Source organism: Acipenser ruthenus, chromosome 7 (genome assembly GCF_902713425.1).
Source record: "Acipenser ruthenus chromosome 7, fAciRut3.2 maternal haplotype, whole genome shotgun sequence".
Classification (NCBI taxonomy): Eukaryota; Metazoa; Chordata; class Actinopteri; order Acipenseriformes; family Acipenseridae; genus Acipenser; species Acipenser ruthenus.
Genome location: NC_081195.1, coordinates 18,018,889 through 18,038,917, shown reverse-complemented (window position 1 = coordinate 18,038,917; position 20,029 = coordinate 18,018,889). Strand labels below are relative to the sequence as shown.

The 20,029-nt window shown below is 36.6% G+C and overlaps 1 protein-coding gene across 2 annotated transcripts in view; it reads left to right on the top strand.

Annotated features, from left to right (window-relative positions):
* The first annotated feature begins 3,192 nt into the window (after window positions 1–3,192).
* LOC117415166 (B-cell linker protein-like) overlaps window positions 3,193–20,029 on the top strand; it is a 76,844-nt gene continuing 60,007 nt past the window's right edge. The window contains exons 1-2 of one of the 2 annotated variants that reach the window (XM_059026515.1): window positions 3,193–3,364; window positions 4,718–4,780. In XM_059026515.1, coding sequence (XP_058882498.1) covers window positions 3,290–3,364; window positions 4,718–4,780 — 138 coding nt within the window. In that variant the 5' untranslated portion in view covers window positions 3,193–3,289. The remainder of the gene's footprint in view (window positions 3,365–4,717; window positions 4,781–20,029) is intronic. The other variant, XM_059026516.1, reaches the window with a different exon arrangement.

Sequence of the window (20,029 nt, the reverse complement as noted above, 5' to 3'; positions counted from 1 at the left end):
GCTATACATACTTGTTTGTTTGTTCTGTGTGTGTATTGTCTGTTTATTTTGGCCACTGTGCCGTTTTGTTTTGTACCAGTGTTTTGTTCAGACTTTTTATTTGTTTATGTATTATTAAACGTGCAGCAGCGCTTACATACCCCAGCACTGTTGTCTGTCTACTTCCTGGTCTGACGTCACCACAGAGCTATCCGTGACATGTGGTGTTAGAAGTGAGATACAGCGCCTTCACTACACAGGCCAGGAACAGTACTGCGGGTACATAGTTTTTTTTTAAAAGGATTTTTTTGTGGAGAAGAATGGGCCAAGGGATGGACGTATGCCTCACCTGCCTAAAAGGTGAAGAATGGTGCGTTGCCGTTGGTGAGGTCAGGCACATATCACCTGACCAACCCCCTCCATGGCAGGAGGTGGAACTGCCCCGGAAGAAGCAGGTGCCAGCTCCAGCACCCAAAACGGTGGAGCCCCAGTGACGAAGGAGAGCAGCATCAGTCCCCAGCGACCGAAGGAGAGCCGCACCAGTCCCCAGTGATAGAGGGAGGCTACCCTCTGCTCCCACCTTTGCTGCCAGGGGGAGACTACCTGCTGCCCCCACCTTCGCCGCCAGGGGAAGACTACACGCTACTCCCGCCTCCGCCGCCAGAGGGAGACTACCTGCTGCTCCTGCCTCTGCCGCCAGCGGGAGACTACCTGCTACTCCTACCTGCACCACCAGAGGGAGACTACCTGTTGCTCCCACCACCACCAGAGGAGCTGAAACTACCTCTCGAGGATCAGCTCCTGCCATCGCCTCCCAAGGATCTCCTGCCTGCAGTCTGCAAAGCCTGCATCGCCTAGGGCTGCCACTCCTGCAACGTCTAGGGCTGCCGAGCCTTCAATTCCCAGGGTGGCCTGTTCAGCACCACCCGAGGTGGTCTGTTCCGCACCGCCTGGGGATTCCAGTTCACCATCGCCTGGGGAGGCCTGCTCGCCATTGCCTGGGGAGGCCAGTTTGCCACCACCCAGGGAGGGAAGGAGACCTCCCACAGCAGTTCTGGGTCCGGAGCCCAAATAAAGGGAGCCACCATCTACAGAGAAGGGGAGAGGTGAGGAGACTACCTCCACCTGTAATAGTTGCATTGCCAGAGTATGCAGCGTAGCCGCCACTGCCACTGCACCGCTAGAAGAACTGCTTTTGCTGGGGAAGCCAGCTTTGGCGCTGTCAGCATTTCCGCTAACAGCATTACTGCTGTCAGCATTGCCACTGCCAGCATTGCCCATGGCAGCATTTCCGCTGCCATAATTGCCTCGGCTGGAACAGCCATCCTTGGAGCAGTCAGGATTTCCACTGACAGCATTGGCACTGTCAGCAGTGCAGCTGCCAGTGGCGCCCCTAGCAGCATTGCCACTGCTGCCTACAGGTCTGGAGGAGCCAGCCTTGCTGCTGCCAATGGTGCCATTAGCAGCATTTCCGCTGCCGGAGTGTGCCACCCCACTGTCAGTCTTTCCTCTGCAAGCAGGGCCACTGGAGGAGGACCTTGCCTCGCTGTCAGCGTTTCCACTGGCAGCATGTCCTCTGTCAGAACCACCTATGCTGGAGGAGCCAGCCTTTCCGCTGTTGGAATTGCCCTGGATGGAGGAGCCAGTCTTGGAGCTATCAGCATTTCAGCTGCCAGCGTTGACATTAGCAGCATTTCCGCTGCCAGGATTGCCCCGGCTAGAGGAGACAGCTTGTGCACTGTCAGCATTTCCACTGACAGCATTGCCATTAGCAGCATTGCCAATGGTAACATTGCTGTCCGTGGGCCCATTGATGCCTCCGTTCCTGGTTTTTAAGGGGAAGGTGGCTTTTGAGGCCGTATGTGCTACATACAAGAGGGGAGAAATGTGACGGGGTACACCCCGCCCCTGTGTGTATTGTATTGTGTTGTATTATTATTATTTAAATTTATTGTTTAAGTGTGTAAAAACACAATGTTTTGTTATTGTTTTTTTGCAGCATGGATGGGGTTAAAATTCCCCATGCTAAACTTGTGCAGAATGTGACCGTCTCCAGATTGATTAATTTATTGCTAATTTGGAGACGGTCACCTGTATAAAAACCTGCAGCTTTGGCTGATCGAGGTTGGTGTGTTCAGAGGTGGAACGGGAGTTGTGAGTAGGAGAGAAACCTAAAGTAAACAAATGCTATGCATGCTGGGTATAAACCAGCACTATACTTGTTTGTTTGTTTTGTACCAGTGTTTTGTGCCCAATGAGCTCAGAGTGGACACCTGCAGGGCTGACCTCTGTCCTCCAGAGGTCGGTAGCTCGCTGACATCTTCTCTCAAGTTCCTGGGTGAAAAAGGATGCTGGCTTGGTCGTGGGATCGGAGGACGCCCACTGAATCTTCAGGTCTCCTGAGCTGTGTGGGGAATTGCTGCGGTGAAGAGAAAAACAATTGGGCATTCCAAATTGGGAGAAAATAGGGGGGGGGGGGATTATAATTTAGCCACACTAAAATAAAAATAAATAAATAAATAATAATAATAATAATAATAATAATAATAATAATAATAATAATAATAATAAAAAATAAATAAATGGGTCCCCCCTCCCAGCTGTCATGACTGTAAGCTCATAAACCTGAATCAAAACAAAGTAGTTCAATTTTTTTTTTTCTTGTGCTTATGAATGTTCTTTATTGAAAATATACATAATAAGTGGCATTTGATTCATAAAAAAGATCTACCTTGTAATTGATGCAGATATTTATATCTGAAAATCAACCTAAAGTTCCCTCCATGTGGTGTCTGTTAAAATGTGATTTGCTGTTGTTTGTGTTACATTGACATGCTGTCTTACACATAAATCTCAATGGAACATACAACAAACACACTGTACATTTTTACATATTGCTTAAAAATGATGTCCTTTGAAAACAATTTCACCTTGTGATAAGTATTACCAAAGGTTAGCTAACTATGTATATAAATACCCTGGCTTCTGAAACCCCAAATGTCTCTCATTTAAATGAGAAGTGGAAATTGAGGTAAAGAGAGTTACTCTTAAAAGCCTCGGAAAACTAGAAAGCAATGATAATACATAACAAATCAGAAGAAAATTCCACCCAGCTACAAAAAAAAATAATAAACAGTGCAGTCTATAAAGGCGTGCCCTTCACTTTTCATTGTCAAACTTCTGTCTCCGTCCTGAAGAACTTCCTCATTGAAGTCAGTGTGAAGCAGCTGAACAAAACAGAAACCTAGTGAAGTGCATGTACACTTTAAATTGCATGTTTGACTGAAAACTTCCTCTGCTGACAGTAAACATGGCCACAAGACTTCCAACAAGACACCGCTTTGAATACTGGAGTCCAAAACAAGTGGCGGATTTCCTGAGCCAGGTAAGGTAAAACTCTCTCAGCCTTCTTCCAGCAGTTAATCTGTGCTACCAAGGAATAGCCTCTTCGAAATAACTGTTTTTTTGTGTTGTGAAGTCACCACAGAAACCATTTGTCATTGGAATTCTCAGTGTTCAGAGTGTTCATTTCCCACACTTTACAAAATTGCAAATATTCCTTAAAACAAGCAACTTTGTTTCAATGTGGTGATAATAAGTGGAGGGTAACATCAACAGCGATGATTTCTAGCAGGTTTGACTATAAACATATTCAAATCTAAGTCTGTCATATGTATACAACATTTAGTGACATACCTCAATTATTGAGGAAATGGTTTGTCTTTATGATAGAGTGATCTGGCAATTTTCTATTTGAGTTGGACACTGGCATTCATAACATCTTCATAAAGGCTACATAACACCATATAACTACATGCATAACACATCTTAATCACTTTGAAAACCAATTTACATCCACATAAGTATTTCTAACATGCTGTCATACCATTTGTTAACACTAGAATTACTGCATGCATTGAAAATGTAGTATTTTAAGTACATGCAAGTGAATGGTAGCTATTAACACATGTATACTGAGATCTTTTAAACAATATAGTGTGTGCAGTATCATAGTAACAAATAATATGATAACACTTTTCACAGTAATGTTAAGAACACTGTGGGCATGCTATGTCCGTTTTCAAAGTGATTCTGAAGGCACAGCTATGGCCAAAAGTTTTACATCACCCTGTAGAATGAACTCATTTTACTTCACGAAATCGAATGAAACCTGTTGAATAATGTTATGTTATCAAATTGAAATGCATACCATTTGTAGTTTTCCATATGCTTAACGAAAAACTGACAGAAATTGAAAAATGTGACATTTTGAAATCTACAGTAACATGAAACACTGTACTATTATTATGTCTTCCGGTAGACTTTTGCGATATCATTTTGTAGTTTATTTGATTACCGTACATGATGTTAAATAAAATATCTAAAAAAAATTTTGTTTGTTTTTAATTATGTCTCAATCCTAAAATTCTAGGGGATGCAAAACTTTTAGCCATAGCTGTATGTATACAGGGTTATGTAACCTAAATACACAGTGTTCAATAGGCTTTTTGGAGCTAGTCACTAGAAATCTATTTTTATAGTACTGTATATTTATTTTTGTATGTATTGGGGATATTTATCTTAGTTGTGTTTAACTGTACTCGGCTAGAACAAGCCTTTTAATAGTCATTTGTTATTTGTGTGATGCTAAATATAATTAGACCTTACAACGCACTACAAGATGTGTGGTTTGTAGTAGATTGTGCTGGTGCACTCATTTAAGTTTTTGTATAAACAGAATGGAATGAAAGAATGTGCCCTAACAGTGGAGAGAATGAAGATTGATGGACGTTTGTTTCTGGTAAGTTAAAATTATTATTATTATTATTATTATTATTATTATTATTATTATTATTATTGTTGTTGTTGTTGTTGTTGTTGTTGTTGTTGTTGTTGTCTGCAAAACTGTGGTATAATACACAAGAGTGTTTTTGTGTTTATTTAAAAGTTTACCCAATAATAAATTATAATAATAAATAATAGAACCCTTGCTACTACTGTGGGGCTATTTTAAAAGGACAATATGCTTTTTAAAAATGGTTTTAAATAATTTTCTTGGGTTAAACAGTGCTTTTAAAAAAAAAAATCAATAAACCATATTTCTTAATAAAACATTCCTTAAAAACAGCCCTTTAAACAGTGAATATGACCTATAGTATTACATTTAAAGGCATTTTAGGTAATGCTAACGTCTTGATTGCCTAAGTAGTTGGTATAGACTCAAGCCAAGTTAAAATTTGAAATACAGTATACACGACCATACTGTCCCAATGTAGGGTATTGTAACAGGAACCAATCTTGGGTAATTGTGACAGCTACTCCCAATTGTTAGTCCAGCACTACTATTATTTTGTTTCTGAACACACATTAACACCACAGACATTTTCACCATTTACTGCATGACATCTATTCATAAACCTTGTTTGTATCACAGTCTTTAGAGACAAGGGGAAAAGCCTGTCTTGATTTGGTAAAAATGCAAAGGTGAAAGAGGGCAAAGCCAAATCCAATTAGGTAGACACGGCCAAATAAAGTGGCCAGGTAGACTATCTCAAAAATAATGTAATAACAAGTAATAAAACAACAAACTTCTCACCCAGAGCTAACATTTCAGCCACAGAACTTCCCTGGACCCAGGGCTGGATTAACCCATCACTGGGCCCTAGGCAAGCATACACTTGTGGGCCTCTTACCCCTGAACAAACTGCCACATACACACATATACACACAAACATACATATACACTTACACACACCTCTGTATACGTTATAGCCTTTATAACTAGCCCGCCACCCTTTTACAACAGGTATAATTCTCAGTTTTGAATGAATCTGACAGAAAATTAAACTGTAGGGGATATGCTAAATACATTTCAAAATAAAACCGTAAAAAACGGAAGCCTACGTTAATCGACATGACTTTTCCTAATTTACTGAATAAAACAGCAACAGTTCAAACAAACAAGGAAGTGAGGTATGACACAGGCCCGGTTTTTTCAGCTTTTCAGATAATGTCCCAAATTCTGGGTCGATTTGGTTTGCAGATAACGTCCCAAATTCCAGGCCGCTCTGATAACATCCCCATTTCTGGGCCACTCTGGTTTTTAGATAACATCCCAAATTCTGCATTTTCGAATTCAGCCCAGTTTTTGGGATATTCTGCTTAGCTGACAGCCGAGTTTCTACCATAAACTGGATCGTGAATTCATTTAAGAGTAACCCTTAGTACATGAATCAAAGTTAATGTATTTTTTACTCTCCCCAGAAAACATTTTTTATGAAGAAACAGAAATAAAATGTAAATGTTAAAAAAACGTATTTCTTATTATAATGAAGAAACTGCATTGCACTGAAAGATTCATGAAAATTAATGAAAGCAGTAGTTTTCCTTTATTAAAGACTAATATTAAAACACTTTTGAGAAGGAACATGGTATTCCAAATGTCCATCAATCAGACCTTCTGGGTTTAAGAGACGAGTGCCCTCAACAACTTCTAATAAATCTTATTGTATTGTATTAGTCAACATTTTCCTTATCTATTCCTGATAGTTTATACTGTAGGCCAGGGGTTTCCAAACTTTTTTTTGAAACTGTACCCCTTCTATGTGGAGGTTTCAGCTCAAGTACCAATTTACAATTTTCCCTCAACTGAACAGTACCTCAGTTGCAATAAAATTGAGAATAATCTGATGAACACCCCCCACCCCACCCCACCCCCCTGTTTATTTAATAAATAATTTAATGTCACAACAGTTTGGGTGACAAACTGCTGGTTTAGGACAGAATAACAAACAGTAGGCTTAATTCTTAAAACTTTTAATTACAAGTGTTTGGATGCACAGAATTAAAAGACAAGTATTTGGCATCTCTTTGGAAACAGTCGTATTCGCTTCCTATTCGGCAAAGTTAGTGTGCATTGTAAATGTTTTTTAACATTAACATTTACTTCCCATCTCCACATAATTGTGTGCCATTAAAAATGTTTACCTCAAGATAAAACTATAATAACTACTAACAATGATAAACGTTTTTATTAAAGCCAACATAAAAAATATCCAAAGGGATTCAGTATAACTTTTTGTCGCTTTGCACTCTGTAGGCTCTTGTGTTTTCTTCCTTTGTTTTGCAAGTAAGTAATGTGTCCATTTCATCAAACACCGAAAACCCGCTGCTACTGCTGTTACTAAAATGCAGCCGTGTTTAATAAATAAATCAAAAAACGTTGAAGTATGAGTATAATGATTAATAATTATATTTACCATTATTATTTATACTGTACATCTAAAAAATGCAAAAAGATTGAGTTTCTAAGTCATGCATGCACAGTTTACCATAAACTGGATCATGAATTCATTTAAGAGTAACCCTTAGTACATGAATCAAAGTTAATGTATTTTTTACTCTTCCCAGAAAACATTATTTTTTTATGAAAAAAACAGAAATAAAATGTAAATAATAAAAAAATGTATTTCTTTTTACAATGAAAAAACTACATTGCACTGAAATAGATACATGAAAATTAATTAAAGCAGTCATTTTCCTTTATTAAAGACTTCTATTAAAACACATTTTTGAGAAGGAACATGGTATTCCAAAAAAAAGGACGTCTAATTTGCTTATGTAATGTCCATCAATATATTGTAGCGTTTCGGGTTCTTTTTGAGACAGAAATGAGACTGCAACCGTCAGTAGATGAAGGCTGTTTATTTTGACAATAATGAAATAATCACAAAATAAAATCATAAAGTAAGGAGACTGGGAGTCAAAAGTGAAAATAAATAATTGTAGTAGTTTTTCTTTTACCCTACCCTTCCCAGTCTTTTCCCTGCACCCCCTTATATGCCCCTTATTGAAAAGGGTGCAGTATAAATCTGGTGATATGGAGCAATGGATCTGTTAGCATGGGTCTCCAATCCTGGTCATGGAGGGCCGGTGTCCCTCCTGGTTTTTGTTCCAACTGTACCCTAAGTTACTTGATTAAGTAGCAGTACATGCAGTACATGCAGATAATGAATCCAGAAGCACCTGTCCTTAGGTGGCACAAATCACACTATCGCCTTATGCTTACTTTTAGTGCATATTTCTGGAACAGAAGCACCAAGGACCACAATTCAAATGGTTCTAGGCTCAGGAGACCAGACTGAATGTAACATGCTCAATTTCGTAGCAATCCTTTGCCAAAATTTTTTTCTGGTGTTCAGCCCCATTCATGTCTATGGCAGTTAAAAAACACATTTTAAGTCATATCTCTCAAACCAGAGCACCTACAACCACTGTGCGAAGGGTTCTAGACTCAGGGGACCAGCATGAATGTAACATGCCAAGTTTCGTAGCAATTCTTTGCGAAAATATTTTCAGGGTGTTCAGCCTCATTCATGTCTATGGCAGGGTTGACAAACACATTTTAAGGCATATCTCTCAAACCTGAGCACGTAGAACCACAGTGGCACAGTGGTTCACTCAAAAACTTGAGTCGTGATGAAAATATCCACTTTGCCGAGCCGTCCTGGCACCTAGTGACTCCTTGTGCGGGGGCGCCGTGGGGCCCCGCCACAAAAAAACCAAGTTCCTAACCCCCACAGAACCCGAGATTTGCCCCTTTAAAAATGTCCAAAAACTACCCTTCTCCATGACCCTGGGGTCTAGAACCCGGGTTGAACTTCCTAGGGTCATGTTTGGGGGCCCTCTTTCACAGGGAGCCACCCATTTTCAAATGCTACATTTTCAACAATTTTTCACATTTTCAGCATGATGGTGTGTCAAGGTTGGAATTGCAATAGCTTTTGAGCTCCAGGTTGCCAAAAAAAAAGTCTAAATTGGGGTATTTTCCAGCTGGGGACACATTGCTTGCCCCCAGGGTGGACCCCTGTACCGATTTTCAAGTCTCGGGGACCTCCGGAACCTGGGATATAGCACCCTGAAAAATGTCTATGGGAAATCCCATTATAAACAACTTTAGGGCAAGGCCCGCCATCTGGCAGTGGGATGGCATACAAACCCGTGGCCAGTGATTTTCTTTAGTTGAGAGTCGTGTGCACATACCCCAGGGGTCGTGGAGATATGGGATACGACAGCAGCTCCCCCCACCGCGATTACCTATCGCAAATCCCATTCTAAAACAGTCACATTTTATGAACATAAATGTTCCAGGTTAACGTGGGGTGTCGTACGAACACGTGGCCAATGTCTTTCTTTAGCTAAGACTCTTGTGCACGCAAAGAGTGCCCGCTTGAGTTTGTTGGCCCAGGGGTCGTGGAGATATGGGTATGATAAGAGACCACCCCCCTCCCTATGGCAAATCCCATTATAAAAACAGTATCGGGGTAAGGCTCTGCAAATGGCGGTCGTGAGTTGTATGAACATGAAGGAACCCATTTTCTTTAGCTAAGACTGTTGTGCATCTAAAGAGAGTACTACCGAGTTCGTTGGCCCAGGATTTGTGGACTTATTGGGTACGACAGGAGGACCCCCCGACCGCGATTTCCTATGGCAAAATACATACAAAAAATGTCCATTATATACAAGACCTGAAATGTGCACATTTTGTAGTGTATTTATGCAACAGAAGCACCGATTTAAGTCCATTCAAAGTGTTTTGTGATCACAGTATCAGCTTGAGTGTATTGGAGCATAGTTTTGCATCGAAAGTTTTGTGCGAGCGAAGGTGACAAAAAGCACTATATACCCTATTCTTTAAAATATAACTTTGTAGTGTAAATTTGAGGAACGCAACCACTTAGAAACTTGCACATTTGTACAGAGTACCTGTAGGACATGCAGATAATGAATCCAGAAGCACGAGTGTCTGGCTCTTTTGGTTCCCAAGGAGCAGCTTGTTTTAGACGGACGAAAATGCACTCTTGCACTATACTTGTAAACAGCTGTTTTTTATGTTTATCAGCAACAGAAGGGGTAACTCAATTTAAATGGATATGGTATCAGACAGTTAGTCTCTAACTGGTCCCAGTGTTTCTGGAATGATTCCTGCAAAGACTGATTTATAAGAAGATTCACAAACAGCATTGTGCATTATATGTACAAATGGGCATGTACTACTGGGTGTCAAACAAGCAGTGAATGTCCTAGGAGGCTGAAAATTGGTACAGAGAACCTGTAGGATATGCAGGTAATAAATCCATAAGCACAAGCTGGTTGGTTCCTATTTCACAGCTCGTCTTAGACGGACGCAAATCACTATATTGCAGTGTACTTGAAAACGTCCCTATTTAAGTGTTTTTCAGCCATAGAATGACGTAGGAACTCAATTTAAAGGGCAGTATTGTCAGACTGGTAGTCCCTAACTTACTCAAGTGTTTTTGGAATCATTCCTGCAAAGACTGATTTATAAGAAAAAAAAAGAAAACAGAATTTTGCTTTATATGCAGAAACGGGCAACTACAAGAAGGTGTCAAACAAGCTGTGAATGGGCTGGGAGGCTGAAAGTTGCTACAGAGTACCTGAGGGACATGCAGATAATGAATCCAGAAGTGTCTAGCTTATTTGGTTCCCATGCAGTACCTGTCCTTAGATGTCCGAAACCACTGTATCGCTGTATAACTGTATACCCTATAAATATCACTTTTTTATTGTGTATTTGAGGAACACAGCCTCTTACAAACTTCATTTGAATTGCTGTGCTGTCAGAATATCAGTGTATAACTTTGCTCAGTATTGCAGTGTATGCTGGGAATAAAAAGGCCGTCACTTTTACAAAAGGCCGTCCATTTTTGATGAAATGGACACATTACTTACTTGCAAAACAAACTAAGAAAACACAAGAGCCTACAGAGTGCAAAGCGACAAAAAGTTATACTGAATCCCTTTGGATATTTTTTATGTTGGCTTTAATAAAAACGTTTATCATTGTTAGTAGTTATTATAGTTTTATCTTGAGGTAAACATTTTCAATGGCACACAATTATGTGGAGATGGGAAGTAAATGTTAATGTTAAAAAACATTTACAATGCATACTAACTTTGCCGAATAGAAAGCGAATACGACTGTTTCCAAAGAGATGCCAAATACTTGTCTTTTTAATTCTGTGCATCCAAACACTTGTAATTAAAAGTTTTAAGAATTAAGCCTACTGTTTGTTATTCTGTCCTAAACCAGCAGTTTGTCACCCAAACTGTTGTGACATTAAATTATTTATTAAATAAACAGGGGGGTGGGGTGGGGTGGGGGGTGTTCATCAGATTATTCTCAATTTTATTGCAACTGAGGTACTGTTCAGTTGAGGGAAAATTGTAAATTGGTACTTGAGCTGAAACCTCCACATAGAAGGGGTACAGTTTCAAAAAAAAGTTTGGAAACCCCTGGCCTACAGTATAAACTATCAGGAATAGATAAGGAAAATGTTGACTAATACAATACAATAAGATTTATTAGAAGTTGTTGAGGGCACTCGTCTCTTAAACCCAGAAGGTCTGATTGATGGACATTTGGAATACAATGTTCCTTCTCAAAAGTGTTTTAATATTAGTCTTTAATAAAGGAAAACTACTGCTTTCATTAATTTTCATGAATCTTTCAGTGCAATGCAGTTTCTTCATTATAATAAGAAATACGTTTTTTTAACATTTACATTTTATTTCTGTTTCTTCATAAAAAATGTTTTCTGGGGAGAGTAAAAAATACATTAACTTTGATTCATGTACTAAGGGTTACTCTTAAATGAATGTTTATGGTAAACTGTGCATGCATGACTTAGAAACTCGGCTGTCAGCTGAGCAGAATATCCCAAAAACTGGGCTGAATTCGAATTTGGGATGTTATCTAAAAACCAGAGCGGACCAGAAATTATATTGGGTGCCATGTGTAAAAAAAAAAAAAGTGTTAATATTTTAACGTCTTTTTTTCAGATTTAACTTCAATCTTGTATTTTTTCCCCTGATTTATAAATGTTGTGAAAATAAATAGATATTTTTTTAAATGTGTACATTCAGATATAATTTATAAATCTAGTTACAAGATTTAACATTTAGCTAAATATTTAACTGGCCAGATAAATCTGGAGTTTGTATGGAAATGAGCTCTGCCCGCTTTGTGCTTGCATGCCATTTGATTGGCTCTTGTAATGCTAATTGGGAAATATGCAAATTGAAGCATTACAAGAGCCAATCAAATCATGTGAAAGCACAAAGCCGGGGGTGGAGCTCATTTGAATACAAACTCCAGATTTAGCAGGCTAGTTAAATATTTATCTAAATGTTAAATCTTGTAACTAGATTTATAAATTATACCTGAATGTACACATTAATATATATATATATATATATATATATATATATATATATATATATATATACAAGATTTAAGTTAAATCTAGAAAAAAACATGGCACCCCATAGGCTTAGAAACCCTACCCGTCCGGACGACTGACAGCTGCTGAGGAAGCATTCAACACCATGCTTGGGCAAATACGGGTAGCTGGCACTTGAAAGGGAGGTGGCAGATACTGATGAAATGGACTGAAGTGATAAAAATGGAGCATTGTGTTGAGTACCAAAAATTATAACATTTAAAGTAACATAAAATTATAACATAACATACAAATATTTGAATATAGCACCAAATGTGTCCTCCTTTCTCAATTAAATCACTCTCATCAATGTGTCATTCAAGGCCTGAGTTAAAGTTACGGTTAGGGTTAGCATAGCATAAATGTAAAATGCCCTTACTTGTAAAGATAGCAAACCTTGCCATTATCTAAAAACATAGTTCTTGTCCATTTAATTCCATTAACTTTTACATTACTAGGCCCAGTACCAGTAAAACTAAATAAAACACAACATTGTTTTGCCAGGTGGAAACATTCTGTGCAAGGAGTCATTAAACCATTTATAAAATTTTAAAATTCTGTGACACTACATTCATGTTTAACAGCTGTCGGGTGCTAAGAACATTTAATATGAAGCTTCTTTTCAGTTTGAGCAGCACCATATTTCTGACAGCTTTTTAAATCCTTTGGGCTATTTCATTATGACGACTAAGCTTAACATCGATTGATTTTAATTAATAAATTATGAAACAAATTAAGGGAAGATGCCAGCTTGAAAAGTTGATGTCAATGCACAATAGTATAATGCGACTGGTACATATATTTAACACATGGAGCTAATGATAACTAACAGCATCAAAGAGCTTTTTCATCAACTCCAGCCACGACTACACCCATAATGCATTTCTGATGTTAAACATTATTCTACAAAAGGCATAACCCTTCTACCACAGTGAATTTATACATTTAATTTGCAGTTTTCCATTGGTTATACTATGCATTTACCATAGTTTATCATGGTTTGCCATTTTTTTTAATATGCTTTACCATTGCTTACCTATGTCTTACCATGCTTTCACTATGCTTTATTGTGCTTTTCAATGTTTTTACTCTGGGATATATTTAGATATATTTAGATATAGCCAGTAAGATTCAGAGCACTGCATGGGTGCTTCTTCAGCAGTGAGCTAAATGAGTAAAACACAGTCATCTTGTATGTATGTAATAAGTCAGTGGCAGACCATTCATTTGCATTATATTGATTGGAATGAGTCATGAGGGTTTTACATCTGTGAATGTACTTCTCGTTTTGCCCTGATGCACTAACTCAACACACAAAAACATATTAGGAAGGTCTCAAAACCACAGCAGCAAATTTACAGAGGGACTAATACAATATACTTTTAAGCAGGCAAGAGATAAAAACATGCATGCAATATAAATAGAATAACGAGTGACATTCCTTATAAAAGTTTACCACAATATTTTGGCAGTTTTCCCATGGTTATACTATGCCTTTACCATAGTTTACCCTGGTTTACCATGTTTATTAATATGCTTTACCATTCCTCATTATTCTGTACAAGGCTTGCCTATGCTTTACTGTGCTTTCACTTTGCTTTAATACACTTTCCTATTTTTACTTTTACTATCTGAAACATTTATAAGGGATACTATTGAGTTATAATATATTCTGACTAATATGTTATTTTAATATTCATTTTTAAGCTGTTCCAAATAATCTGTCTGCCTCTGACTGTCTTAAAAGGATGAGCAACAGAACAAAGTCAATCGTGATAATCTTTTGTGTTGTGTGATAAAGTGCTGTTACTGATTCTGTACCCAGGCGGTGAGCTGTAATGAGGTTAAATGCTATGTAGCCATGAATGAACTGGTTGCCAGCTCACGCCCAGTTTCCATCTTGTTAAATTTGAAACAATCACATTATTTTGACTGAAGAATTTCTTTGTAATCTTGTGTTTTATTTTTTAAAATGAATTAGTATTACACTATAACATGAATGAAGCCCCGTATTGCTGGTCAGTGCTAGTGATTTGCTGATTTTGAGCTGGCCGTGCTGGTTCATGAGCTATGAACTGGGTGCCCAGTAAGAGGACAGAACATATCTGGTTAAATATAAAAGCGCCTTTACCATTATTTCAGCACATGTGGGCTTTTCAAAGTGTAGAATCTAGATAGCTCTGAAGCAAATTTAGTTCTTCAGGGTATTCCCCTCGACAGAATATAAACTGAACTGCTTGTTTCAAATTACACATATTGGGTAACAGGAAAAGCCTGTGGCAATTTGAACTACACTAATTTAGCAAGTATGTCAACAACATGCATCCTCTGTCATAGCTATGAATTCTAAATTAGAGCTATCCGTATGACAAAAGAGTGGGTGACCATGAAGTACAGCTATGTCCAAAAGTGTTGCATTACCAAGAATTTTAGGATTGAGACATAATAATTAAATTTTAAAAAAAACTAAATGAACATCATTTTGATATTTTATTTAACATCATGTAATAAAAAAAAAAACTACAAAATGAACAGCAAAAAGTCTACCAGAAGTCATAATAGTAGTACAGTATTTCATGTTAGATTTTGAAATATCACATTTTTCAGTTTTTGTCAGATGTTAATTTAGCAGTTAAGTATATGGAAAACTACAAAGCGGTATGTATTTCATGTTAATGGAACATAATTCAGCAGGTTTGAAGCAAATATAGTTAATTACATAGGGTGATGCAAAACTTTTGGCCATAGCTGTATATCAACCATATTTACAGAATAGTATTGCGTTTAAATGAATAGCTTACTGAAAATTACATAAATTGTATTTAAGAAATGGCATTAAGTAAGCAAATGAGGTGCTATTATAAATTAAATTAAAATAACTGATTTACAGTATGTGGAATAACTCCTTTTAAGATTCATGTAAAAATGTGACTAACAGATGGACAACTGTGTGGACAGACATCCCCATATGACCCCAGAATCGAATACTCTTTAATAACATTTGCTAAATAATGTCAATATCAAGTTTCATCATAGGTGGATGAGTGGCTTTCCAGGTATAATAAATGTCATTCAAATGTCATGAACCAAGGTTTCTTGCACCATTTTAATGTGTTGTTTTTTATAAAGTTATAATAACTAATAAACTACTATTGATTTCAATAATTTTATTATTATTAATAATAATAATAATAATAATAATAATTATTATTATTATTATTATTATTATTATTATTATTATTATTATTATTATGTAAATCCAGGATCATTTATGGCGATATATTCTAACCAAACATTTTTTTTAATATGTGATGTAAATGGTCTTGCAAATTTATGCAAGAACACCCATAATTACATATTCATCTAAGGTTGAACCACAAAGAAAAACTGCCGCTGCAAAGTATTCCCTAAAAAGTCGCTAACAGCATTGCGCTTGTTTAGTACATTTCACCCTAGACTTCCGACTGGTTTGCGACTATTGCGACAGGCGCAATACTTTATTACATCTACCCTTAAATCTCAACAGATGTAAATTAGATTGAGTAACACTTTACAATAAGCGTCTCTAATTACTGTGAATTTACATAATAGTTACTCATTAAATCCATGTGTACTTGCACATAATTGCAATGTTATTATGCATAGTAACTACTATGTAAATGCACAGTAATTAGAGACACAATGTAAAGTGTTACCTTAGAGTGGAACCTTACATACACCTCTGTAATCAACGTGTATGCTGAATAATGGGCTCTCAGCCCACCTTTCAAAAGTCAAATCGAGTTCCTATCTACGAAAAGATCTGTTATAAAATGAAATGTCCCCCTGTCAACAATGAGTGAGAAGATGGCAAGATGGGCACTTCCTCTGTCTCATTTCCTGTCACTATCCTTCACGTCCCTTCATTTGCATTTACTAGATGTGATTGGCCAACTTCCTTTTTCTAATAGAATGCATCTTCGTGGTCAAAGAGAAAAGTCAGTATTTACACCTGCCAGAACACTGTCGCTAGAGTGTCACCAGCCAGACAGCATTAACTCAACATCATTTGCCATGAGGGCTATGAATATAGTATGCTGTCAGGAACATTTTGAAGGTTGGTCATAGCTTTTCAATAGTTATTTTTTTTATATATATATATATATATATATATATATATATATATATATATATATATATGTGTGTGTGTGTGTGTATATATATGATTTTTTTTCTAAGGTATAAAGGTTGCATATTGCATAGACTGCAGATAAAACACACAACACCCTTATAAAAGTCTACCATAGTGAAAGCATTGTAAACCCCAGAGAGGTATGGTAAAACATTAAAAACAATGGTATTACCTGTTCAGGACTTCCATTACCTATTTCAGTCTCAAATGTGCAAATGTATACTTTTTAAAGAAATACTTATTTTGAATTTTAAAAATGATATCTGGTACTTCATTAGGTTAAAGAAAGGTTTCCATGCATGGATATCTGTTACACTCACACTTCCTCTGTCATTTCACCACAGTAGTGTCTTCTGGGTCATTGCATGTAACTAAAAAAACTGGTTGACTGACAGGAAATAAGCTGTTGAAAGAGATGGGAAAATTTCACCCTGTGGGTGAAATGACCAAAGAATTGCATCACTGTCCAAAAGCATGGCTTGCAAACAGAGATTTATTTCACCTAGTGTATTGCCATATATATATATATATATATATATATATATATATATATATATATATATATATATATATATATATATATATATATATAATATCAACATTTTGCAATGGCCATCTCAGTCTCCGGACTTGAACCCCATTGAAAACCTGTGATTTCAATTGAAGATGGCAGTCCATAAGCGTAGACCGAAGGATAGCAAGGATCTGGAAAGATTCTGTATGGAGGAATGGTCTAAGATCCCTCCCAATGTGTTCTCCAATCTCATTAAACATTATAGAAAAAGACTCCTTGCAAGGGGAGGGTGCACAAAGTACTGAAAACAACGGTGCCAATAATTGTGGCACTTCATTTTCTTTTGGAAATAAATTTATAATTTGAGAAATGTGTAATTTTGGTTGATTCCATTAAATCAATAATAAAGTCAAATATATTCCACATGTTGGAAAATTACAATATAGCTCAGTACTGGTATTATTTATTTTATACAGTCTTTTTTGCTCATCTTTATCAAGGGTGCCAATAATTTTGGAGGTGACTGTGTGTATGTATATATATATATATATATATATATATATATATATATATATATATATATATATATGTATGTACAGTATATACATGTTTGCTGTAACAAGTGTTTCTTTCAAAACTGAGCATTCCTTTGTCATGAATTGAAAGTTCACAACAGATAAGATTTATTGAATTATTTTGTTAACTGCAATCAATATAACTAACCCTTGATACTTTTGGACTTCTGGCTGCATTCCACTGTAAAGTTACTAGCATTTATTCTACTGAAGTTCTGTTATAAATAAAGCATATTTTTCCATAGTTAAAGCATAGCAAAGTGCAACAAGTATGTCTGTAACACACACACACCCCCGCAACATTACCATTATTGAGTTGTTTTATATGCTCATAAAAAAGTCAATTAAATATGTATGCATGTTGGCATAGTTTCTATTTTTGACTGTTTAGCAACAGTAATGTAATGACCAGTCACTTAGGAATAACTTGGTAGGTAGCAATTGTAGACTATGGGACAGAGGAAGATATATTTTGCACTTGGGTTCATAGTGGGCATTGTCATAGATTTGAACACATGTTTCAGGTATGTTCATGATGCCTCTACCTTTGTCTGAACTCTGATTGAATAGCACCATAAAACAGGCAAATAACACAAGGAGGCACAGTCGGTATATATTATAGCTATAGCCTTCTTTTCTCCATGGTTTCCTGCAGAGTACTGTACACATCTCCCCTTGTAGATCTGTGAGCTGCTCGAATAACCTTTAAGCCACCTTGTATATGAAATATTTTTGTCAAGCTTTATTTATTTATGTATTTATTTATTTATGTTTTTATTTATTGTTAGTTTTATCAAGATTTTAATATATATGTTTTATTTTTGTTTATGGTTAGGTAATATATAGTAAAAGCAATGAAAAGTCCTCCTTCTTAGACTACTTATTACCAAAAAAGTGTGGCCCTGGCTCATTACTTTTTGTGGGTGAACAGACTTCCATATTTTTTAAATGTTTCTTTATAAACAATGCAAAACATTTCTCATATATTAAACTTTTCATTTCTAAAACCTAATTATTTCGACTATATATATACAGTATATATATATATATATATATATATATATATATATATATATATATATATATATATTGTTTTCAGTGCTGTTAAAAATCACACCTTGGCAAATACCCATCAGGAATCATATGTTTAGTCTACAGTAGATACTTTACATAGAAGTCACTGGCCCCTTTTCGTAAAGTTTTAGTCTTATGTTCATTTAAACTGTTATCAGCTTTGTTAAGAGGAATCAAGTGTAATACAGTTCAAACTGTATTTTGTTAATAAAAACAGACTTTGAATAAACACTCTTTAAACAACTCATGGGATAAAGCTAAGTAAATATGACCCTTTGGCTTTATTTGTGTAATCATGCTGTTGCCGTGGTATCTAGCAGTTAACTTTTATTGACAGGCCCGTACTGTGAAAGTGCCCTGGAACACAGACCTGGTGCATTTACTGGCCTATTGGGGACAGTTCCTATTATCACTAGCTGCTGATACAAACAGTATTCACAGTGACCGGGGTAAGGAGGAGGAGTCTACATCAGTTCACTGATACTTAGACCAATTGTGTTGTAACTTGCTCTGGTGTCTGAGAGTTTCTGGTTGCTCAAACAGTGGGAAATGATGTCTCTTATAGTACGACACCAGACACGTGACATATTATTGTACTCAGGTACTACTATTAAACATAAATAGATCTGTTTGTTTTTTAACTTTAGAATTGTGCCATATGTCTCATGCACATGATGTACACAGGAAAATATCTACTGGAATTTAGACAAATACTTAACATGACAGGTTGATTTATAATTGTTGCTTTATCTGGAGAACAGCTTTTGTATGTAGTTAGAAATTCAAGTTGATTCACCTGCAAGGCAGGTGGATATTAAAGGCTGCAGATTGCTTTTGTTCTCAGTTCATAGCAGATATAACTGAAACCCTACTGTTATTTGTTTAAAAATCATATGTTTTGCTTTCTTTTGTTAAAAGAGAGTACTCTCATGGCCATCTGATTTTTTGCCTGGTCGCTTTTGCAAGTCTTTTCCACTACCTAACATTGTATAATTTATAAGCATAATTTGCACCACACATTATTGAGTGTCTCAATATATGAAGAACATGTGCATGTTAATGGCTCTAATCTTGTATTTGCAGCCCTTATGGAGGATGTTATGAACATACTTGTTTAAGAGCGTGTTTAGATGATTTTCCTGTTATTAGTAAAACAAGCAAACAAAAAAGCATTGAATCAAGAACCTTGATGTTTTCAGTACAAGGTCAGTTTTCCACTAAATCGGAGATCACAGAAATGTTTTCAATATTACTACTTTTATAAGAGTATAATTTGTTGGAGGTTGACATATTGGCATGCTGTGCTACAAAAATAATTAAACACAAATTTAAAACATTAAAAAAATCCTGTAGGTGGTGCTATAGAACTGTATTCAGTTTTTTAGGGCACTCTTGATTGTCAAAGTAAGATATA